Here is a 24,852-nt window from a genome sequence, read left to right as displayed (position 1 = left end):
GCTGCCAAAAATTACTGACAGAAAGAATTCTCAAGGCAGCCAGGAAAAAGAAGGCCATAACATACAAAAGAAAGCCCATTAGATTATTATCAGACCTATCAGCAGAAACTCTAAAAGCCAGGAGGGAGTGGAATCAAGTATTGAAACTATTGAAACAGAGAAATTACCAGCCAAAAGTAACATATCCTGCCAAGTTATCATCTAGATATGGAGGAGGATGAAGACCTTTCCAGATATACAGAAGCGGAGGGAATTTTGCACTACAAGGTCTACATTACAGGAAATACTGAAGGAGGCTATTCGACCTAAAACAAAAAGACAGAAAGATATAAAAACATGAGCAAGATTACTAACAAACAAACAGAAGCAGGAAATAGCAAATCCTACACAAAATAGGGCACTATACACTTAAACATAAAGAGTAAAGAAGATAAAAACATAACAAAAAGAAAAAGAGAAGACAATTTGCTACTGCAACTCAGAAATCAACTCACAGCATAAATAGGGCTAATCTGTGACACAAGAAAATAAAAGGCAAGGAAGTAAAGGTCTGAATTTGCAAAGGGGAATGGAGAGAAGAAGCATGCTGAAGAAAAAAGCCTACTTTATATATGAAACTTTCTTTTATACAAACTTAATGTAACCACTCAAAAAAAAATACAGTACTGGACACAATATAAAACAGAGGAAACAGAGGAAAAAAATCATACAATACCACCAAACTAAAATAACTAACAGAAACAAAAAGGGAAAGAAACAATGGAGACACCAAGCTACCAGAAAATAATAGATAAAATGTCTATAGGAAATCCTCACATATCAATTACCAGCCTAAATATAGACTTGAATAGACTGAATTCACCAATAAAAAGGCACAGAGTGGCAGATTGGATCAAAAACAAAACCCAACCATATGCTGCTGCCTCTAAGAAACACATCTCGGCAACAAGGACAAATATAGACTCAAAGTGAAAGGGTGGAAAACAATACTTCAAGCTAATGGCATCAAGGGAAAAGTGGATGTAGCCATATTTATATCTGATGAAACAGACTTCAGGATAAAAAAGGTAACAAGAAACAAAGATACACATTTCATAATGCTAAAAGGGGACAATACAACAAGAAGACATAACACTTATCAATATACAGAGGGTGCCAAAACAAATGTATACACATTTAAAGAAAGAAAACTGTATTAAAATTGTAATACTCAATATATACCAATAATGAAAGATAAATACAAGTCATGTTTGACTTCTGCAATTACAAGAGGTGCTCAAAGTAGTTACCATCAGCATCCAGACACTTCTGATTATGGTAAACTACTGCTTGCGCAACATTGACTAAAGTGTCTACTTGTATACATTTTTTTGGCACGCCTGGTATAACCCCCCAATCAGGGAGCACCAAAATATATAAAGCAACTACTAACAGAACTGAAGGGAGAAACTGACAAAAACACAATTATAAGCAGGCGACCTAAATACACCACTGACAGCTATGGACATATTTTCCAAACAGAAAATCAATGAGGAAATAGCCTTAAATGACACATTAGACCAAATGGACATAATCGACATTTATAGAGCATTTCATCCTACAATACCAGACTATATAATCTTTCCTAATGCACATGGAACACTCTCAACGATAGACCGTATGTTGGGACACAAAACCAGCCTCAGCAAATTTAAGAAGACTGAAATCATGCCAAGCATATTCTCTGACCAGAGTGTTTTGAAATTGGAGATGAATAACCAAAAGAAAGAGGGAAGAACCACAATGTGAGGATTAAATAACATGCTATTAAAGAACGACTGGGTCCAAGAAGAAATAAAAGGAGAGATCAAAAGATACACAGAAATAAATGAGAATGAAATAATCATATCAAAATTATCAGGATGCAGCAAAAGCAGTATTAAGAAGGAAATTTGTATCATTACAGTCCTATCTCAAGAAACAAGAAAAATTCCAAATAAATCTAACATAGTATCTTTAAAAACTAGCAAAAGAAGAACAAATGAAACCCAAAGTCAGCAGAAGAAAAGAAATAACAAAAATCAGGGCAGAACTAAATGAAATAGAGAACAAAGAGACAATAAAAAAAAATTAATGCAACATAGAGCTGGTTCTTTGAAAAGATTAGTAAAATTGGCAAACCCCTGGTTAGATTCACTAAGGAAAAAAGAGAAAAGACACAAACAAAATCAGAAATGAAAGAGGAGAAGTTACAATGAATACCACAGAAATATACTACAAAGGGTCATATGAGAATACTATCATTATAAGGGTGATAGTATATTTTTTTAAACTTTTATTTATTTTAAGTGTTTTTCCAGGACCCATCAGCTCCAAGTCAAGCAGTTGTTTCAATCTAGTTGTGGAGGGCGCTTCTCACACGGGTCCACGAGGGTATCGAACCAGCAACCCCGGTGTTATGAGCATCGTGGTCTAACCAACTGAGCAAATCAGCCGCCCCACAGTGATTGTATATTTTGCACGATCTGACACTCTAGTTTATTTTTCTTTTTTTTTCTTTGTTTCCTTCTCCTCCTCCCTGATTCAATTGCTCTGTTTCCCCAAGGGTACATACATATCTCATTAACTGGTTAATTTTAAAACATGGACTTAAAAGAAACTGTTTCAGCCACCATAAGCAGGCTGTAACTCCCTTGCAATTTTCCACCAGATGACACATGAACTGATCTTATGACCGAGTCTAAGATAACATCTTGAAATAAACCAGGAGACATTTCCCTGGACGTCAGAACACAAGAATCACTTGACTACGTCACCGTTTCCTTTTTCAGCCTCTTCTCACAGGCCTATAAAATCTTCTGGCCATTCTAAGAATGGGGAAGGTGGCCTTTAAGACTGGAGTCCACCATCTTTCTGGAATGCTCACATTTTGAATAAACCTCCTTTTCTTTCTACCAACCCTTGCCTCTTGAACTTTGGCTTTCGTGGGGCAAGCAGCCGAACCTGGATTTTTCGGTAACATTATAAAGGGCTATATGCCACCAAATACAATAACCTAAAAGAAATGGACAAGTTCTTAGAAATATATCGCGCTCCGAGACTGAATCACGAAGATCTGGAAAATCTAAAAAGGCCGATCAACAGAAAGAAAATTGAAACAATCATCCAAAAGCTCCCCAAAAGCAAAAGTCCAGGACCAGATGACTTCACTAGTGAATTCTACCGAACAGTCAAAGATTTAATACCTGTTCTCCTCAAATTCTTCCAAAAAACTGAAGAAGATGCAATACTTCCTAACTCATTTTATGAGGCCAACATAACTCTGATACCAAAACTTAATAAGGATAACACAAAAAAAACAGACCAAGACATATGATGAATATAGACACAAAAATCCTAAGGAAAATACTAGCAAACTGAATACAATACATTAAAAAGATTACACATCATGACCAAGTGGGGTTCATCCCAGGAGCACAAGGATAGTTCAACACATGCAAATCAGTCAATGTGATACATCCCATAAACAAAATAAAGATAAAAATCATACGATTAAATCAATAGGTACAAAGAAAGCATTTGACAAAATACAACATCCGTTTATGATTAAAACAATAAAAGGAGTACAAGAGGAAAGTACCTCAACATAATAAAGGCCATATACGACAAACCCTTAGCTATTATCATACTTAGTAGAGAAAAACTGAAAACTTTTCCTCTAAAATCAGGAACTCCCTATCAAAATAAGGATGCTCCCTATCACCACTGTGATTGAACATAGTGTTGGAAGTCCTAACCAGAGCAATCAGATAAGAGAAAGAAATAAAAGGCATCCAAATTGGGAATGAAAAAGTTAGTGTCACTTTTTGCAGATGACAGGATTCTTTATACAGAAAACCCTAGAGACCACCAAAAAACTATTAGAGACAATAAACAAATATAGTCAAGTTGCAGGATACAAAATCAACATACAAAAATTCATTGTGTTTCTATATACTGACAATTAAATTTCAAAAAAAGAAAAAACAATTCCTTTTGCAATTGCAGCAAAAAGAATAAAATACCTAGGAATAAACTTAACCACGGATGTAAAAGACTTATATACTGAAAACTGTAAAATATTTTTAAAAGAAATTGAAGAAGACACAAAGAAATGGAAAGACATTCCATGTTCATGGACTGAAAGAATCAACATAGTTAAAGTGGCTATATTACCCAAAGAGATATACAGATTTAATGCAATCCCCATCAAAATCCCAATGGCATTTTTTAAAGAAATAGAACAAAAAATCATCAGATTTGTATGGAACCTCAAAAGACCCCAAATAGCCAAAGCAATCCTAAGAAAAAAGAACAATACTGGAGATATCACATTCCTTGACTTCCATTTGTACTATAAAGTGACAATAATCAAAACAGCATTGTATTGGCAGAAAAACACACACACAAACCAATGGAATAGAATTGAGAACCCAGAAACAAACCCAAACATATATAGGCAAATTGAACAAAGGAGCCAAAAACATACAATGGAGAAAAGAAAGCCTCTCCAATAAATGGTATTGGAAAAATTGGAAAGCCAGGTACAAAAGAATGAAATTAGACTGCTCTCTGTCACCATGTATCAAAACTGACTAAAAATGGATCAAAGACCTAAACGTAAGACCTGAAACAAATTGCATAGAAGAAAGCATAGGTACTAAACTTATGGATCTTGGTCTCAGAGAACATTTTATGAACTTGACCTCAAAGGTAAGGGAAGTAAAAGCAAAAATAAATGAATTGGACTGTATCAAACTAAAAAGTTTCTGAACAGCAAAAGAAACCATCAACAAACCAAAGAGGTAAACAACCAAATGGGAGAAGGTATTTGCAAACAATGCCTCCAATAAGGGGCCAATATCCAAAATATATAAAAAACTCATACAACTCAACAACAAAGAAACAAATACAATTTAAAAAATGGGCAGAGGACCTGAACAGACACTTCTCCCAGGAAGACATAAAAATGGTCAACAGATTAATGAAAAAATGCTCAACATCACTAGCTATTAGGGAAATGCAAATTAAAACCACAATGACACAATGAGATATCACCTCACTGTGAGATATCACCACTGTGAATAATGCTGCAGTGATCATAGGGATATATATATATATATATATATATATATATATCTTTACGGATAAATGTTTTCAGATTTTTTGGGTAGCTACCCAGGAGAGGGATTGCTGGATCCTATGGTAACTTTATTCTTAATTTTCTGAGGAACTTCCAAACTGTTTTCCACAGTGGCTGCACCAATTTATGTTCCCACCAGTACTGTATGAAGGTTCCTTTTTCTCCATAGTCTCTCCGACACTAGTTATTACTTGTCTTGTTGATGATAGCCATTCCAACAGAAGAGCCAGAAGTCACACGGTGCCAGATCTGGTGAATAAGGTGGATGAGGACACACCGTAATGTTTTTATTTCACAGAAATTGCCATACCACAAGTGATGTGTGATATGGAGTCTTTCCATTGTGACCCAAAAATACGGTGAACACTGCTGCCGAGTGCCATCCAACGCAATGGCAGGGATCTTCAATACGGGAAGAGGCGCGTTGAACCTCAGTAACAGCGTGTGAGAAGTTTCAATTTGTTCAGTGCAGGCAGTCAGTGTGAGCTACAGTTGAGAGAAGGTGTGTATTAAAGTGTACCAGAAATCATCCTCCATCATGACAATGCTCCATGTCACACATCGCTTCTGGTACACAACAATTTCTGTCAAATAAAACATTATGGTGTGACCCCCTCCATCTTATTCACTGGATCTGGCACCATGTGACTTCTGGCTCTCCCCCAAAGTCAAAATCATTCAGGCCATGAAGGCAGCCACAACAGCACAACTAAAGACACTCACGAAAGAGGACTTCCAGAACTGCTTCAGAAAGTGGCAAGAACGATGGGATCGTAAGTGTGTTCAAAGAGAAGGGGAGTATTTTGAGGGGAATTAATAGCAATGTGTCTTTTACTGTAATTAATTTTTTTTAAACATCATTAACTGTATTGTTTGATCTACCTCGCAGATGATACATTACACAAACGTACACTTGAAGCCTGTATAATTTTATTAACCAATGTCACCCAATAAAGTTAATTAAAAAAAACAAATTTTTAAAAAACTATCTTCCTTTCTTCTGCTGCTGACTCAGCAATGTTCTGAATTATTCAATCTGTTAGATACCTTATTAAAAGGAACCAGTCTATATACTGAAATGGTACTTTTCCCAATGTATATTAACAAATGGATTTACAGGTTGGTTAGAGAAAATTAGTCTCAGAACCTGATCAATTCAGATACCCTGACAAAATGGACTTTCTGGATCTAAGAAACTGACAACCAGACTCTAGATGACAGGGTGCTACCACCCCTTCTACGGGGCCAGCCTGTCTTTTGGATGAAATCGCCATCTCTTCCCGGTCAGCGGCCACACTGCTCCGACATAAGTTATAGAATAAAAGAAAGAAGGACAAGGACAAACCTTTCCACCAATGATGAGACCAGCCGAAAAGTCGTGGTTCTTCCCTACTTTTCGGAGAACCTCAAAAGTCTGGTAGGCCAGCTCTCTGGTAGGTGATATAATCAGTACCCCCAGCCCATCTGTTGAGGTCCACTGCAAACGATATAAGGCTTCTAGCACCTCAAAAAAAAAAGACAGCAAGTTTGTGTTCAGTAAGGCCTTAGAGAAGTCACCTTTCTGATTCCTGAGGCAACCTTGCCCGTCCAGATCAGAGGCACCAGCCACGCAGACAGCATACCAGTCACAAGGTTTATCCAATCAGAAAGAAATTGTTTTGTTTTTTCTTTCTTCCATTCACCAGAAGCATTCTCTCCCAAGTCATAGAGGGAAGGGAAAAGACACTCCATAGAAGCTCAGCTGCTGTCAGAGACACACCGAGAGGAGACTGGTAATCAGCGAAAGGTATGTACAGTCCACAGACTGTTAAAACAGATTTCATAAACATATGTTATCATTCTCTGAACAGAAACCACATTAAAAAGAAGCTCATCTGTGTAGTGCTGTAGTTATACACTGACAATTTTCTAGTGTGGAGTGACACCATTATAAAAAAATTAGGATTTAAGAGAAAAATGGTTTTATAAAACTTAGAACAAAAACTCAAAATGTGACATTTCTGAGCCAATTATTTTGTAGGAATTAAATTATGATACCAACTGCATAACTGAAAGATAAGTGAATTCCTAAGAGCCTCTATTGACAGATATCAATGTCCCGGAAAATTCTCAACAAGTGACAATCTTCTTAAAGTGAGCATATTTCACCTTTATCCAAAAACAAGTGGCAAGTATAAATGTCATTGACAGGTTTGCAAGAGTGAGCACAGAAAGAGCCTTGCCCCCGGTCTTACAGCAGAGCAGAACCGTTCTGACTTGTCACCCTTTAGAAATGTAATGGCTTGTCAAGGCACAATCACTCATTCAATAAACAACTGACTGCTCACCATGGACAAGGTGCTGTGCTACGACCTGTGGAATAAGGTGAAGAACAAGACAGATGTGGCACCTGTCTGACAAACTTTGCATTCTAGCCAGGGAAATCAAACCCAAAACAACTCTTCACTTAAGTATTTATTTCTATCTAGACACAGACTATTTTAAAATCATGGAACAGATAATCTGACCCAATATGAATAAAATACTTACTGGAACAAGGAAAGCCAAAGTTTTGCCAGATCCAGTTTTGGCAGCTCCAAGAACATCTTTACCTTGCAAAGCCAAGCCAATGGTCTGCTTCTGTATCTCAGTTACCAAACGGTACTGGGCTTCCTGCAAACCTGCAAGTGTGAAAGGGAGGAGAATGACACTTTAGAAGACTCCTACAGAACAGTGTTATGGGATGAACTGTGCAGCTACCCTATATGATGAGGCACTAACCCCCCAGTACCTTAGAATGTGACTGTATTCGGATACAGAGCCTTTAAAGAGGTGATTAAGTTAAAATGAGCCCGTTAGGGTGGACCCGAATCCCATCTGACAGGAGTCCTTGTAAGGGAAAATTTGGACATACAAATGCGACTGCACAGAAAGAAAATCCTGTGAAGAGGCACCAACAGGGCAGCCACCTAAAGCCAAGAGGCCATCTGGAAGCCATTATGACCCTCAGAAGGAACAACCCTGCCAGCATCTTGATCTTTGGACCTTCAGGCCCCAAAACTGTGAGAAAATAAATTTCTGTTGTTTTAGCCACCTAGTTTGTGGTATTTTGTTCTGGTGGCGCTCGCAAACCAATACAAAAGGTGTCATGCTTTTGTTTGTTCTCTTGCTTCTTTTAACATAATTGGGTTTCATTTTAAATGTTCAGAGGCCCTAACAGTTTGTTTTCTCACTACTGCTCTTTTATTAGTCTAGAAAGGATAAGAATAACAAACTGGTAAAACTTAAACAAATTGTTCTTTGGTTTTTTTAAGTTTATTACAGTGACATTGATTAGTAACATTATATAAGTTTCAATTGTGCAATTCTATAATACATCATCTGTACATTGCATTGTGTGCTTACCACCCAAAGTCTAGTCTCTCTCCATCACCTTAAACTTGGCCCCCTTGACCCTCTTCATCCTCCTCCATCTCCCTTCCCCAGGGTAACCACTCTTCTGTTGTCTGTGTCTATGAGTTTGTTTTGTTTGTTGCTTTCTATTTTATATCCCACGAGTGAAATCACATGGTTCTTGTCCTTTTCCATCTGACTTACTTCACTTAGCATGATACTCTCAAGATCCATCCATGTTGTAAATGACAGTATTTCATCTTTCTTGTGGCTAAGTAGTATTCCATTGTGTATATGTACGTCTTCTTTATTCGATCATCCACTGAAGGACTCTTAGGTTGTTCCCATTGTCTTGTCTATCATGTATAATGCTGCAATGAACATAGGGGTACATATATCCTTATCAATATTTTAAAACTTTTCAGTAAATATCCAGAAGAGAGACTGCTGGTCATAAGTTCTGTTTTTAATTTTTTGAGTAATATCCATACTGTTTTCCAAAGTGGTGGTACCAATTTACATTCCCATCGATAGTGTAAGAGGGTTCCTTTTTCTCCACAGCCTCTCCAATACCTGTTATTACTTGTCTTGTTGATGATAGCCATTCCAACAGTTGCGAGTTGCTATCTCATGGTGGTTTTGATTTGCATTTCCCTAATAGGTAGCGAAGCTGAGCATCTTTTCATGTATCTGTTGGCCATTTGTATATCTTCTTGGGAAAAGCGGTCAAGTCCTCTGCCCGTTTTTAAATAGGGTTGTTTGTTTTTTGGTTGTAAATATGAGTTCTTTATGTTTTGGAAATTAGCTCCTTTTCAGAAGTATTTGTTTGCCAATATCTTCTCCCATTCGGTTGGGTGCCTTTTTGTTTTGCTAATGGTTTCTTTTGCTGCGCAGAAGCTTTTTTTAGTTTGATGTAGCCCCATACTTTTTTCTTTTTTTTTTTTTTTGCTTTTACATCCCTTGCCTTTGGGATCAAGTTCACAAAATGTTCTGTGAGACCAAGGTCCAAAAGTTTAGTACCTGTTTTCTTTATGTATTTTATTGTTTCAAGTTTTACATTTAGGCCTTTTATCTGTATTGAGTTAATTTTTGTATATGGTGTCAAATAGCAGTCTACTTTCATTTTTTACATGTGGCTGTCCAATTTTCCCAACACTGTTTATTGAAGAAGTTTTCTTTTTCTATTGTATAGTTTTGGCTCCTTTGTCGAAAATTAGTTGCCCGTGTACACGTGGGTTATTTCTAGCCTCCCAATCCTATTTCATTGGTATGTGTCTGTTTTTCTGCCATTACCATATTGTTTTGATTACTGTAGTTTTGTACTATAATTTGAAAGCAAGGGCTTTATTTTTTTTTTCCAGAATTGCTTTGGCTATTCAAGGTCTTTTGTGGTTCCATTTGATAGGCATTGCATTAAATCTGTATGTTGCTTTAGGTAATATGCCCATTTTAACCATGTTGATTCTTCCCATACATGAACATGGAATATCTTCCTATTTCTTTGTGTTTTCTTCAATTTCTTTCAACAATATCTTGTAGGTTTTAGTGTATAGGTCCTTCACGTCCTTTAAGTTTATTCCTAGGTATTTTATTCTTTTTGTTGCAACTGCAAATGGAAACGTGTTTTTTTTTCATTTCTTTTTCTGATATTTTATTGTTAGTATATAGGAACTCAATGGATTTTTGTACATTTTGTGTCCTGCAGCTTTACTGTATATATGGTTTCTAAGTTTTCTGGTAGAGTCTTTAGGGTTTTCTATGTAAAGAATCATGTCATTTGCAACAAGTGACAATTTGACTTCTTTATTCCTAATCTGGATGCCTTTTATTTCTTTCTCTTGCCTGACTGTTATGGCTAGGACTTCCAGTCCTATGTTGAATAGCAGTAGTGAGGGTGATTATTTTTGTCTTGCCCCTGATCATAGAGGAAAAGCTTTCAGTTTTTCCCCACTGAGTACAGTATTAGCTGAGGGTCTGTTGTATATGACCTTTATTATGCTGAGGTACTTTCCCTCTAAACCCATTTTATTGATTGTTTTCATCATAAATTAATGTATCTTGTCAAATGCTTTTCTGCATCTATTAACGTGATTTTTATCCTTTATTTTGTTAATATGGTGCATTACACTGATCAATTTGCATACACTGAACCACCCATCCTTGTGCCCCTGGAATGAACCCCACTTGATCATGATACATTAACTTTTTAATGTGTTGTATTCGATTTGCTAGTATTTTCTTTAGAACTTCTGCATCTATATTCAGAGATATTGGTCTCTAAATCTCTATGTTGTCCTTGCCAGGTTTTAGTATCAGGGTAATGACCTCATAAAATGAGTTAAGAAGCATTGCCTCTTTTTCAGTTTTTTGAGAAGGATAGGTATTAAGTCTTCTTTGACTGTTTGGCAGAATTCACTAGTGAAGCCATCTGGTCTTGGACTTACTTTTGGGTAGGTGTTTGATGACTGGTTCAATTTCCTCATTGCTGATTGGTCTATTTAAATTTTCCAGTTCTTCATGATTCAGTCTAGGAAGGTTGCATATTTCTAAGAACTTGTCCATTTCTTCTAGGTTATTAAATTTGGTAGTGTATAGCCGTTCATAGTATTCTCGTATAGACCTCTTCGCATTTCTGTAGTGTTCACTGTAACTTCTCTTTCATTTCTGATTTTGAGTCTTTTCTCCTTAGAGAGTCTAGCCGGAGGTTTGTCAATTTTATTAATCTTTTCAAAGAACCTGCTCTTTGTTGCATTAATTTTTTCCTATTGTCTTTTTGCTCTCCATTTCATTTAATCCCATTCTAATTTTTATTATTTCTTTCCTTCTACTAAGTTGGGGCTTCATTTGTTGTTCTTTTCCTAGTTCTTTAAGGTGAAATGTTAGGTTGAGATTTTTTTTTTGTTTCTTGATGTAGGCCTATAATGTTGTAAACGCCATTCTTATTACCACTTTTGCTGCATCCCAAAAATTTTGGTATGCCATATTGTCATTCTCATTTGTCTCTATGTATCACTTGATTTCTTATTTCTTCTATGACTCAGTCGTCGTTTAGTTGCATGTTATTTAATCTCCATATACTTGTCAGTTTTCCAGCTTTCATTCTTCTGTTGATTTCCAATTTCAAAGTACTGTGGTCAGAGAATATGCTTGGTATGATTTCAATCTTATATTTGTTGAGCTAGTATTGTGTCCCAACATATGGTCTATCCTTGATAATGTTTCATGTGCACTAGAAAAGAATGTATATTGTGGTGTTCCAAGATGAAAAGTTCTGTAAATATCAATTATGTCCGTTTGGTCTAATGTGTCACTTAAGTCCAGTATTTCCTTATTGATTTTCTGTTTGGATGCTCTATTCATTGCTGTCAATGGGATACTTAGACTCCCTATTATAATTGTATTTTTGTCAGTTTCTCTCTTTAGTGGTTAGCAGTTGCTTTATATATTTTGGTGCTCCCAGGCTGGGTGCTTATATATTAATAAGTATTATGTCTTCTAGATATATTGTCCCTTTTGTCATTATAAAATGACCATCTTTATCTCGTTACTTTTATCTTTAAATCTATTTTGTCTGATATAGGTATGACTACACCCACTTTTCTCTGGATGCCATTTGCTTAGAGTATCATTTTCCACCCCTTCATTTTGAGTCTGTGTTCATCTTTGCAGCTGAGGTGTGTCTCCCAAAGGCAGCATATTTTGGTTTTGTTTTTTGATCCATCCCACTAATCTGTGCCTTTTAATTAGTGAGTTCAGTCCATTTATATTTAGGATGATTATTGATATATGAGGATGTCCTATAGCCATTTTATCTTTTGTTTTCTGGTCACTGTGTTGCCATTGTTTCTTTTGCCTTATGTTTCTGTCTGTTACTTAAGTTGGTGGTATTCTGTGATTCTTTTTATTTCCGTCTCCTCTTTTCTTTATGTTATGTGTCTCAATTATATTTTTTTCTGTTATCATTAGGTTTATGCAAAAGAAAGTTTCATATATAAAAGCAGTCCTTTTCCTTCTAATTGCATCTTACCTCCATTCACCTATGCAAGTTCAGCCCTATCCCCTATCCCTTTTTATGTTTTTATCACAAATTATCCCTTTTTATGCTGTGTACATTTCCAAGTTGCAATAGCTACTGCCTTTTTTCCAAATGCTTTTACCCCCTTTAACCTTTATGTTACATTTAAGTATTTAATACTCTATTCTGAACAAAGACTGCAATTTCCTGCTCCTATTAGTCACCTTACATTTTTGTATCTTTTTGTCTTTTTGTTTCAGGTAGAAGAGCACCTTTCAGCATTTCTTGTAATGCATGTCCTGTGGTGGTAAATTCCCTCGGCTTCTGTATGTCTGGAAGTCTTTATTTCTCCTTAATACCTAAAGAGTAATTTTGCCAGATATATTATTCTTGGCTGGTGATTTCTCTTTCAGTAATTTGAATATTTGATTCCACTCTCTTCTAGCTTGTAAGGCTTCTGCTGAAAAATCTGATGATAACCTACTGCGGTTTCCTTTATAAGTTACCAATCTTCTTTTCCCTAGTTTCCTTGAGAATTCTTTCTTTCTCATTACATTTTGACAGTTTTAAACATAATGTGCCTTGGATAAGGCTTTTTTGGATTCTGTTCCCTTCTCCCTCTCTTCTGGTATGCCCATTATTCTTATATTGCTCTTTCTAATGGAGTCAGATAGTTCTAATAGAGTTCTTTCTTTTTTTTTCTTTCTCTTGATTCTCTCTAATATTCCACCTGAGTCATTTCTAGATTTCTATTTTCACTATCACTAATTCTTACCCCAATCAGGTCTGCTATGTTTCCTAAACTTGCTAGTTCATTTTCATCTCATTTATTGAGTTCTTCAGCTCCAGAATTTGTTTGGTTCTTTTTTATAGTTTCAATCTCTTTGGTAAAGTACGCCTTTTATTTGTTAATTAATTAATTTATTTATTTATTTATTTATTTAAGATTTTATTGGGGAAGGAGAACAGGACTTTATTGGGGAACAGTGTATACTTCCAGGACTTTTTTTTCCAAGTCAAGTTGTTGTGTTTTCAATCTTAGTTGTGGAGGGCACAGCTCAGCTTCAGGTCCAGTTGCTTTTTCTAGTTGCAGGAGTCGCAGCCCACCATCCCTTGCACGAGTTAAACTGGCAACCTGTGGTTGAGAGGACGTGCTCCAACCAACTGAGCTATCCGGGAGGCAACTCAGCTCAAGGTGCCTCAGCACTTAGTTGCAGGGGGCACTGCCCACCATCCCTTGCGGGACTCAAGGAGTTGAACCAGCAACCTTGTGGTTGAGAGCCCACTGGCCCATGTGGGAATTGAACCGGCAGCCTTCGGAGTTAGGAGCACGGAGCTCCAATCGCCTGAGACACCGGGCCGGCCCTTATTTGTTAATTTTATTTCTAAGCTTGTTGAATTGCTTTTGAGTTTTCCTGTATCTCATTGAATTTTTTCAGAGCTATAATCTTGAATTCTGTCATTTAAATCACAGACTTCTATGTCTTTAAGTGCATGTTCTAGAGATTTTTCATGTTCTTTCTGAATTCCCTTGTTACCTTGGTTATTCATTGTGCTTGATGGACTATTTCTCTGCCTGGGCATTTGTGGAAATGAAATCTATTTTCTTTTTTAAATATTTGACACTTCCCAGTTTAGTAGATTGCTAAGTAGAGGTTTTTGTTTTGTTTTCCAGTAAGTGGTACTGAAGCACAAGTTTTTATTTTCTCTTACATGTATGTACTGCTGGGTCTTCCAGTGTCTCTACAGAGTGGTGTCACTTCGGCAGCAGAAAATGCCCCTTATTCCCCAGGAGGTGGGCAACTGCTTTCCAACCCAGTCGCCTCAGTCTTGTGGCACTACTGACAAGAATTAGAAGTGGCAGGCTATGGGTCTCCTGGCCTTTGTGTTCCCAGCGCCATCTTCCTGTAGCCAGAAGTCACAGGCACAGCCACTCTACATGAGCTAACACAGCTGCCTCTACCAGGCTGCATCACCATGGGTGGGAAAGGTGGAGAGAAGCAGATTCACACATTCTCAGCTCTGTTCTGTCCAGAGGGTTTAGCCACAATAAGTACAGACCACTTAGGCTTTTGTGATCTGCCAAGCAAGGATTTTACTTCCAGGTGGGCCACAGGGAGATAGGGTGAGCAGGTTCCCACGTCTGCAGAATCATTTGTCTGGTGATGGTGGTCTGCAATCCTCTGCATCACTTCTCTGTCCTAAAGCTGGGCCCAGCTTCAATGGGTGCCAATCACCGAAGCCCGATTGCTGTCTCTGTCGTTCCGGTTTGCCCTGTGTGGTCTGGGTTGCAGTCTGACCTTTCACTGCTATCGAATCTGTGCTGGGGTGGCAGGGAGCCTTAGAATGCATGTGGCTTCTGTCTCTGTTCTTACCCACCTCACCTGTTCACTTCCATACGCACACCTTCAGATGTCTCAATGCAAGATCTCTCAGACGTGTTTATGTATTGAGCAGAGAATCCTGATGAATTATAGCTGTCCAACTTGTTGTAACTTCATGGGGAGACACCTGGAGGTCCTCTCATACCACCATGCTGCTTAATTGTTTTTTATTGTAGGTTTTTATGGTATCAAATGTACTTGCCAAACTAAGATTTTTCAGGTTAAACTGTTTGTAAATTTTTTTCTACTTATAAAAAGCATCAAGAAATCCAACATTTACCTACCTTTCAATGTTTTTTTAGACAAGGGGAAATCTGAAAATCTTGTAATTTCATTTACATTTATCTGAAAAGAAAAAGGGAATTATGTCAGATAAGACAAAATAACATACTATATAACTGACTTGTTTTACAACAGAACCATTTTTTTTCCTACATTGTGCTGCCTAGCTCTCCTTTGGTATTGCAGGATTGAATTCAATCATCACTTCCAATTGAAAACCATCATTCCTTCTGAAAGGAAGTATGTCTTAAGAAAGCTGTTATCAAAAATACAAGTTTGTAACCACTTCAACTGGTTAAAAGAAAACAAAACCTTCTTTCATTCAACACACACTACTTACTACCTTGAACATTCTTCACTTCTAAAATGTTAACACAGTACGTCATCACCATGTCAATTTTGGAAGAAAATTTACTTTCAGCCCATTCTTCATATCAGTTTAAGAAATAAAGGAAAACATGACTACAAACCACAGACTACAATAAGAATAGTTTTATTTACACACGTTGGAAGCTAGATTGGAGTTAATTGGAGAAATATATCTTGTTAGCACAAAATCTCAAAGTTTTAATCATAAATCAATGGCATGTGAAATCCAACCTGACGGCTACACATTTGGGAGTATACTGAAGGAGGAGTATTATTTAATAACAACCAGGGGCAGTGTCTCTGTCACACTCTGAACCACAGTAAGTAATACTTTGTCCACTAACGTTATATTATCTAAATGTGCATTACTGATGTTCTTCATTAGCGTCAACCCAATTTTCTGAATTTCATTTCGGCTGCTCAGGAGAATTATTTTATTATAGGTGCTAAGAGCAAAACCTACTATTCAGATCTGGGAATAGGCTGCCAAATTATTCATGATTCACAAAAGGGGAAAGTTGCATTCATAAAGTTCATTTATTTAAATTACACTCCAGGCAGTAAAGGATGACAGCCTGTATTTCATTTTACAGTCTCCACATTTTCTTTCCCAGGACTTTTAATGTAGTCCAGACAGGGTCACTCGCTGGACTCAAATGCTGAAAACACAAATACTAAAACATTGCCTTAATTCCTACAAATCATTCCAGATAACATTGCAGAGGAGGCAGAATCAATAGTATAATAGCACTAGAAGGAAAAAATTATCTCATTTGGAAGGTAATCTCCCAAACAGGATATTAAAATTAGGTGCAGTCCATCCTTGCACTTGTGCTATTGTCAGCTAAAAAGCTATGTTCACAGCTAATGGAATACTTACAGAAGTAGCTAGACAGGCAATACACTCTTTTATCACCATCAGAGACAAAGTATACACTTTGGGCACTTTGGGCTATACAAGTGGGCTGTTCAAATAAAATACTGCACATCTTTCTAAAGTCTGTTAACCTCCCAGAGGAAGAGTCTAAAAGAATAAAACTGTTCCAGCATTCTATCAGCCATCATAATGTAAAGCTATACACCACAGTCTTAGAAAGAAGTCACCAAAGAACCAAAGGAAATTTTTATTCCACTGATGCTCTAGAACGGAGGTCAGCAAACTATGGCCCACAGGTCCAATCCAATTTGGTGCCTATTTTTATAAATAGTTTTATTGGAGTACAGCTACAACCATTCATTTACATATTGTCGATATAGTTGTGACAGAAGCAGAGAGACATTAACATATTATCTACGTAGTTGTGACAGAGACTGTATGGCCCACAAAGCCTAATATAGGCATACCTTGAAGATACTGTGGGTTCAGTTCCAGAACACAGCAATAAAGCAAGTATTACAAAAAGCTAGTCATAATCTTTTTCCTGGTAGAGGGTCTTGTCTTCAATTCGTAAAAAACGCAACACCTGTGAAGTGCAATAAAGCAAAGTACAACAAAGCAAGGTATGCCTGCATTGACTATCTGGCCCTTTACAAAAAAAGTTTACCAACCTTGTTTCAGAAGACTCTCAAATATATTCCAAAGAATAATTAGAAACCACAGAAGATTGCTGTTGTTCCTACAAACAAGATAACACTCTTTTTCCCCTTCCCTTCATCCATTTCTTTTCTTAGAAAAATCACTCCTATCTTCCCAACCTTCACACTCCCTCTAAAATCTGTAGCATTCTTCTGAAATCAAGGAACAGATGTTTCAGTGATGATACCTGTTAAAGACCCAACAGTGGTGGAAAAGCTGGAGGAGGCAGAGTGGAGAACATGGCGGATAACACTTAACCATTCTCCTATCACAGGCATACATCATCTTATTGCACTTCACTTTATTGCATATTACAGATGTTGTGGTTTTAAGAAATTGAAGATAAGACCCTCCACCAGCAAAAACTTACGACTTACTTTATTGCAGTAGTCTGGAACCGAACTTGCAATGTCTTCAAGATACCTCTTCTTTCTCACAAAAGTGAATAATACTTTTACATCCCAAAGCAGGAGAAAAAAGTATGAGAACCTCCCAGAATGCTCCATATGTTGCAATCAAGAGAAGTAATCTGCCTCAAATTATACTAGACAAAATTCTGATTATGACAAAAAAAATCCAGATTAGAATGCAGAGTGCTTATATAGCACAGATGATGACGATCAAAATCTAAATGCAGAGTTTGAGTCATTCATCAAAGGTGAAAACAGTTGGTGAACTAAAACAAATAGTTGAACATCTCTCAATACTTCAGTCCCCAACTTTCCATCAGCCCCTCCAGAACCGACCTTCTACATGATGGCCTTAGAAATACATCACCCAGATTTTCCACTGCCGGGAGTGTAACTGACTGATAATGCCAGCAGTCAGCCCCTGGATCAATCCCTGAAAACGCCATGCTTCCCTGGCCTGCTCCCAACGACTGAGCACAGCAGCAGTAGGACTGCAGGCCCATTCCAGCAGGGCGGGGGAGTCCTCTAATGGGCAACTTTGGTTCGAAGACACCCCATCAGCTAAAGCGTTCTTAGAACTGTGCTACAGTCTGAGACTCTTCCTACCTACCCCTTCTTCCTTCCTCTCTCCTTTCCCTCCCTATTTCTGTTCCCTCTCCCTGACCTTCACATTTTCCTCCAATAAATCTCCTATTCACTTAATTCCATCATGGCATCTGCCACTCAGAGGCCCAAGACCTAGACTATACAAATTGTCGCCTACGTGGTCTCTTGGTCTCCAGACCATTTATAGCCTGGATATGTTCTCTAACTGTCAACTCAGAGACTCTCCACTCTTTCCAGATAAAGTTTCTGAGCATGGCCTCCATATATATATTTCCTACTGTTGCTGTAACAAATTAACACAAACAATGGCTTAAACCAACATAAATGTATTAACTTACATTTATGGAAGTCAGAAGTCCAAAATGGGTCTAACTCAGCCAAAATCAAGATGTAGGCAGGGCTGCATTCTAACTGGTGACACTAGGAGAGAATCTATTTCCTCGTTTTTTCGAGCTTCTAGAGGCTGCCCGCTTCCTTGGCTTATGGGCCCGTTCCATCATCAAAGCCAGCCAGCAATGGATGGGCAAGTCCCTCTCGCGTCACAGCACTCTGACACTGACTCTTCTGCCTCCCTCACCTCCTCATTTAACGACCCTTAGATGGCTGATTACAGTAGGCCCACCTAGACAACCCAGATCAATCACCCTCTTCTTTTTTTTTTTTTTTTTTTTTTTTTGAGGGCACAGCTCACAGTGGCCCATGCGGGGATCGAACCGGCAGCCTTGGTGCTACCAGCATCATGCTCTAACCAACTGAGCTGAATGGCCACCCCAATCACCCTATTTTAAGGTCAGCTTATTAGCAACCTTAATTACCCCATGCCACGTAACTTATTCATAGGTTCTAGACATTAGGATTTCGACATCTTGAGACCGTTATTCTACCTACTATAGTCTCTTAAACCATTCACGGTCCACCTCCAACCTCATCTGAACCCCGTTCCGGACACATACCACTCTCTAAGGTGCACCTACCCCCTCAAAGAACACCATGTGTTTTTACATCTTTTTGTATTTCCTCACATTGCTCACTCCATCTACAATGTCCCTGCCAATCTTTTCTATCTGGAGAACACATCATTCAAGAACTAGCTCCACTCATGGCTATCACAAACCACAGGACAGTTTGTGCACTACACAAAGGCATCTGGTAAGGCTGAGGTGCGGGGCCGAAAACCAACCCACATTCAGCTCCACAAGCCAGGCCTGAGGCTGCAACCACCAGGAAGAAGGATAGCATGCCCAGAAGAAAAACGTTTTTCCAATTTATCTGGCTAGAAAGAACACTGTACCAGATAACTCAACCTTTTCCCCCTAATTACACCATCCATAGCACGGTACATATTTATTATTACATTTGTATAAATGTATCAAGCCCACCCCACCTCCCTAGGGACACAAACATGGATTTTTTTTTCCCACCTATTTTTACCAAGGCCTCATCAAGCACCTGTCAGATTGCTCAGTATTTCACCAGTGAGACTACTGAGCACCAAGTGTGTACTGTAGTGCTACAATTAAAGTTTTATGCACAATTGCTACAACCTGAGGAGCCATACACTGAGGGTCTGCCCCTCAGTTACCTAGAGAGTAATAAATCTGCTTTGATGTATTCTAGTGTTGTTAGCCCTCACAATTGATTTCACACTGCATTTATTTCTTGACAAGGTCTTAAGAAAATAGTTCTAAGATTTAAAAAAATAAAACAGCACAATACTAAGAGGGAAAAACTGCTCTTTCAACTTAGTGAAAAGATTGAGATTTAAACATCTGGGCACTGCAACGCAGTAAAGCATAGTGCTTTGGAGCTGTTGCGTAAGACCTAGACTACATGGGTTAGAACTTTTCACATACTAGCTTTTTCACTTAGTGTTCAACCTTGCACAAATTATTTAATCTTGCTGTCCCTTAAAAGTTTCCTCACCTGTATAATGGGAACAATCTCATAGGGTTCTCTGTTGAAGATTTGGCAAGTCAGCACATATAAAAGCTTGGTAAATGTTAGTAATTTAAAACAAGAGACCAAAAAGAAGGGACCAATGTTATCAACTCGAATAAAGCCATCCAGAATAGGTCATGGTGCACCACATAGCTAAACACCAACTAAGCGCCTACTCAAGGACAAGCACTTTGCAACTAGTCTCTGGGAAGAGCAACGGTAAGTGCATCAGTGGCCTCTGACTTTTAGAGGCTTATGGTCTAGTAGGAGAGTTAACAAAGAAGTTAAAGAAGCCCATCATCACAGCCTGGTGATAAATGCCATAATAAAGGTGTATACAAAATGCTACAGATATATAGCAGCCGTAACCCCAGCAGGGGAGGGTAGGAAGAGAAGGACAAGTCGGTATCCCTAGGGTGGGGGAATGGGGATGCTCACTGCAATGGGAACATCAAGTATCAGGACAAGAAGCATCAAGAAGCATGGAGAATTCACAAAACTACAAGTTTTTCTTCCACGTATGCCTATGACAGGCAGCTGGGTTTATCTCATTGAGCCTTACAACACTCTGGGTGGTTAATAATCTCTGTTGAATGAAGAAACTAAAACTCAGGATCATTAAGAAATGCAGCCAGTCAATACCCAAACTGAGTGAGATTTAACCAGGTCTGCCAAACCACAAATAACTTACTCTTTTAACATGTCAACATGCTCTAGTCCAGTAAAGTGTTCGACCATTTTCCTGAAAGTAACTGTGAACCAAGGAAAGGTTTTAATCAGGAATTAAGCAACTGGATTTTTATCTTGGAAAGAATCATTCTAGCAGCAATATGGAGCATAGATTAGAGGGGGATAAAGTGTAAGGGCCAAATGCCATCAGCCACCTGTTTTATTAACCGAAGTTTTGCTAGAACACAATTAGTATATCCATCTGTTTAAGTATTTCCACGGTAGCTTTTGTGTCACAATGTCAGAGTTGAGTAGTTCCACCCTTCTGATCTGCAAAGCTGAAACCATTTACTATCTGGTCCTGTACAGAAAAGAGTTGCCGACCCCTATTATAAGCAATAGCTACTGTAGTAATCCAGGCAAGAGATGATGGAGCTTGATCTAAGGCACAGTTCTGGGGATGGAGGAGCATTTGAGAAATTTAAGAAGCAGAACAGATCACCAGTGTGACTGACTAGATGTAAGAGTGGTAAGAGGGAAATCTCTATGATTACTCCTAGGTTTCCAGCTCAGCAGTCTGCTAGGATGTGGTAGGCTAAATAAAAGTCTCCAAATATGTCCATATCTTAACTCCCAGAACGTTAACTTTATATGGCAAAGAGACTTTGCACATGTGATTAATAATCTTGAGATGGGAAGATTATCCTCAATTATCTAGGTGGGCCCTAAATGCGATCAGAAGTGTTTTGTTTTGTTTTTTAAAGTACTACATTTGACACAGAAAAGGAGAAGGAGACAGGTTGGAGTGATGAGGCCACAAGCCAAGGAACCCAAGCAGCTACCAAGAGCTGGAAGAGGCAAGAAACGGTTTTCCCTACAGCCTCCAAAGGAAGTGTGGCCCGGCTGACACCTTGATTTCAGCCCAGTACACTGATTTCAGACTTCTGACTTCCGTTGAGAGAATAAATTTCTGTTGTTTTAAGCCAATGAGTCTGTGGTAATTTGTCACAATGGCAATAAGGAACTAATACATAGGATTGTGAACTTAAAGGAAAGATAATGAGCTCAGTTTTGGACTTGTAGCATTTAAGGTATCCTATGACACAGGTAAAGACTTCCAGCACAGTCAGAAAAAAAGGATATGGATTCAGATGAGCTCTATGTAGAATACAAACAGAAGGAACCATTGGTCCACAAGAATAAACCTTGGGATTACACCAGGGAAGAGAATAGAGTGAGAAGAAGCAAGGGCTGAAACTATATACTCCCTAACAAATCTAGTCTCTGAAGAAGAGTTGAAAATGCAATCTAACGGTAATTTATTTTACTATTTTTGAGGTTCTGTGTATATAGTCGTAGTAATACTAACAATATATAGCAGCTCATATATGGAATATTTACATGTCAGGCATTATGTAGAACGCTTTACATGCATTCTTATTAACTCTCCACAACATCTGTAAGGTAGACATTATCATGTCTTTTAAAGACAAAAAAAGGGAACTGACCCAGTAAGTAACTTGCCCAAAGTCACTCATCTGGTAAGCAAAAGCCAGGATTAGGTCATCTTAACTCAGAAGTCCAAAACAAACTCTCAGCTCTGTCTAAACTTATTGATCTAAGGGTTTAGAGGAAAACTACACCAGCAGAACACATGGTGATTTTAATTCCAGAAATGTCCTACATGTTAAATCCCTGAATACACTGCACTAGAAGAGAACAATCACTGAGGCTGATGAGGTGGGTGAAGGTCAACAGACATAGGCATTAGGGGGAAGGAGGAGTGCTGACAGCCCTAAGGAGCCTGAGGGAGAAAGAGGGCAAGAGGTCAAAATGATAACTACAGGGAAACTCATCTAGGAACGTCAGCTACAATGTGGGATGGTAGGTATCAGAAACAATGCCAACTCTTGGAATGGGGACATGAAGCAATTAGAGAGAATGATATGGGCACAGGAAGGAAGATGCACAACGTTAAGGCATGCAAGCCTGGCATAACGGTAAAAAGCAAAGGCTTTGGAATCAGAAAGAGATGGGCCTAGGTTCCAATTCCACACCACCTACGTGGAAAAGCTTAGGACAAGTATTAATATTTTATCCTCTCGGAGGAGCCTCAATGTTCTCATCTGTAAAATGGGAATAAGACCCATATCTCGGATCAAATCAAATAATTAAGGCAAAGCATATGGCGAGTGGCTTAAAATGCAGGTGTCATTATTACCCTTATTATTGTATTATTACGTATATTACTGTAACTTACAACATTAATCTCCCTACCCTTAAGTACCACTGCATTTCCATCATTTTATCTAGAACCGTGAGCAGAAGAGCGGCCAGGACGATCAAGAGGCCTGCGTTGGGGCACCCAGCTGACCACCTGTGGGGCCTCAACAGGGCCCCCCAGGGGCACCTCCCAACGCATTCCCTTGCCCAGCCCGAAGGACTGCAAACTCCCCAGGCCGGGTCCTCCCCCCACAGCCCATCGCCGCAGTGACACGCAGCCGCCGGCCCCCCTCGCGCCTCAGCCGCCGGCCCACGCCCCCTCCCCAGCGCCCGCCTCACCTTCTCATAGTTCTGCATGAGGCGGCTGATCATCTCGCGCTCGACCTGCCACTCCGGCTTCTTCAGCTGCTTCCTCAACTGCTTCTTTTGGCTTTGCTTATGGCTGTGTTTCTTCTTCCAGTGATTGAAGCTCCGCACCGGATCCGGCCGGGATCCCGGACCCGGAGAGTCGGTAGTTTTGCCCATCGCGGCGGCGGCGGCCTCAGCCCGGATAGCACCAGACACGAGACGCTGCAGGCCAGGCGGAGGAACGGCTCCGAGAGGACGCGGAACCAGCGTGGGGCAAAAAGGCCGACTGCGCGTGCGCAAAACCAGAAGCCCGCCCCCGAGCTTTTGAACACGGGGCACGCGCCAGTGACGGCAAGGAAAATGGGGGCTGTGATTGGTGACTTGGATTCCGCAGGGCGTAGCGGAGCGGTCCCGGGGATATGGAGGCGGAGCGATCTGAAGAAAGGGGCGGGGTTGACTGGCTGCTGGAGCCATTCGGCTCTTTAAATGAGTGCATGCGCGCTGGTTGCTGTTACTATGGTGATGTCAGAACTAGTTAACACTTAAGGGCTGTTCACAAGCCCTTAAGCCTAAAGCTCCTAAAGGACTAAAAAGGATTTGGAAACGTGCCTGGTAACTACTACTATAAATAAAGGCAAAACTTAAGTGTGGGTAGGGTCTATACTAAAACTTAGGAGGGAAATAATATTAGTTCCTCATACATTGATATCCCATTGAATACTATTCATCAGTTTCTGCCGTAAGTTTTTACATCGTTGTAGTTGTTCATCATCATAATTCTGTCTCTAAAACTCTGAAGACTATTACGTTTTTTCAGGAGTTTAAAACTTTTTTATAAAGATTATCTTCTTTGAGAAAGCACACAATGATGCTCCAGTAATGATGACCACAGTTGTCATCCAGATCTCGGTTTGTAAATACCATTTTTTCTTTCAATCAAATGAACCAGAGCTCTTTGGAGAAATAGGTAATTCCAGAGATAAGGCAGAGGAAGCGCAGGACGAGCCTGGCACGTCTTGAGATGCCAGAAAAGAAAGAAGAGCTCAAAGAATGATGGGAATAGAGGGCACAGTTCTATTTCTTGACTTAGGTGATAGTTACAGGGATGTTTGCCTAATAATACCTCATTAGGCTCTACTCTTTGTGCAGTTTTCTAAAAGTATATTTTTTCAATAAAAATGCTTTAAAGTGTAAAATGTCCAGATCAAAAGAGTCATGCCAAATTAGTACTGAGAAAATTTAAACATAGGTGTTGTCAAAAGTATATCTTTAGCTAGCATTCTAACCTTTAGCTAACTTATCTTTTCAAATACCTATTTATAAAAGAACATTGCTTACTGCCTCTAATTGAGTCTTAGCAGCAGGATAGCCTCAACTGGATTTTCACATCATATATTTTATAATGATTTCAAAATTAAGTAAATGTTTGTTTCAATGCCCTTCCATGTTTCAACAAAATAAAAGGTAGTTTATAGGTCTTGAATGATATAAAATTTTCA

The 24,852-nt window shown here is 38.8% G+C and overlaps 1 protein-coding gene across 2 annotated transcripts in view; it reads right to left on the bottom strand.

Annotated features, from left to right (window-relative positions):
• Positions 1-23,645, bottom strand: part of DDX10 (DEAD-box helicase 10) — a 276,044-nt gene extending 252,399 nt beyond the window's left edge. For both annotated transcript variants that reach the window (XM_081063872.1, XM_081063873.1), the window contains exons 1-4: positions 23,345-23,645; positions 15,217-15,277; positions 7,691-7,821; positions 6,507-6,665 (exon numbers count right to left, since the gene is read on the bottom strand). In XM_081063872.1, the coding sequence (XP_080919998.1) occupies positions 6,507-6,665; positions 7,691-7,821; positions 15,217-15,277; positions 23,345-23,530 (537 nt within the window). In that variant the 5' untranslated portion in view covers positions 23,531-23,645. The remainder of the gene's footprint in view (positions 1-6,506; positions 6,666-7,690; positions 7,822-15,216; positions 15,278-23,344) is intronic.
• Positions 23,646-24,852: the final 1,207 nt, after the last annotated feature.

The sequence above is a fragment of the Rhinolophus hipposideros genome (genome assembly GCF_964194185.1).
Source record: "Rhinolophus hipposideros genome assembly, chromosome: 10".
NCBI lineage: Eukaryota > Metazoa > Chordata > Mammalia > Chiroptera > Rhinolophidae > Rhinolophus > Rhinolophus hipposideros.
Note: the sequence above shows the minus strand (reverse complement) of the source record. Positions and strands in the feature narration are given on the sequence as shown.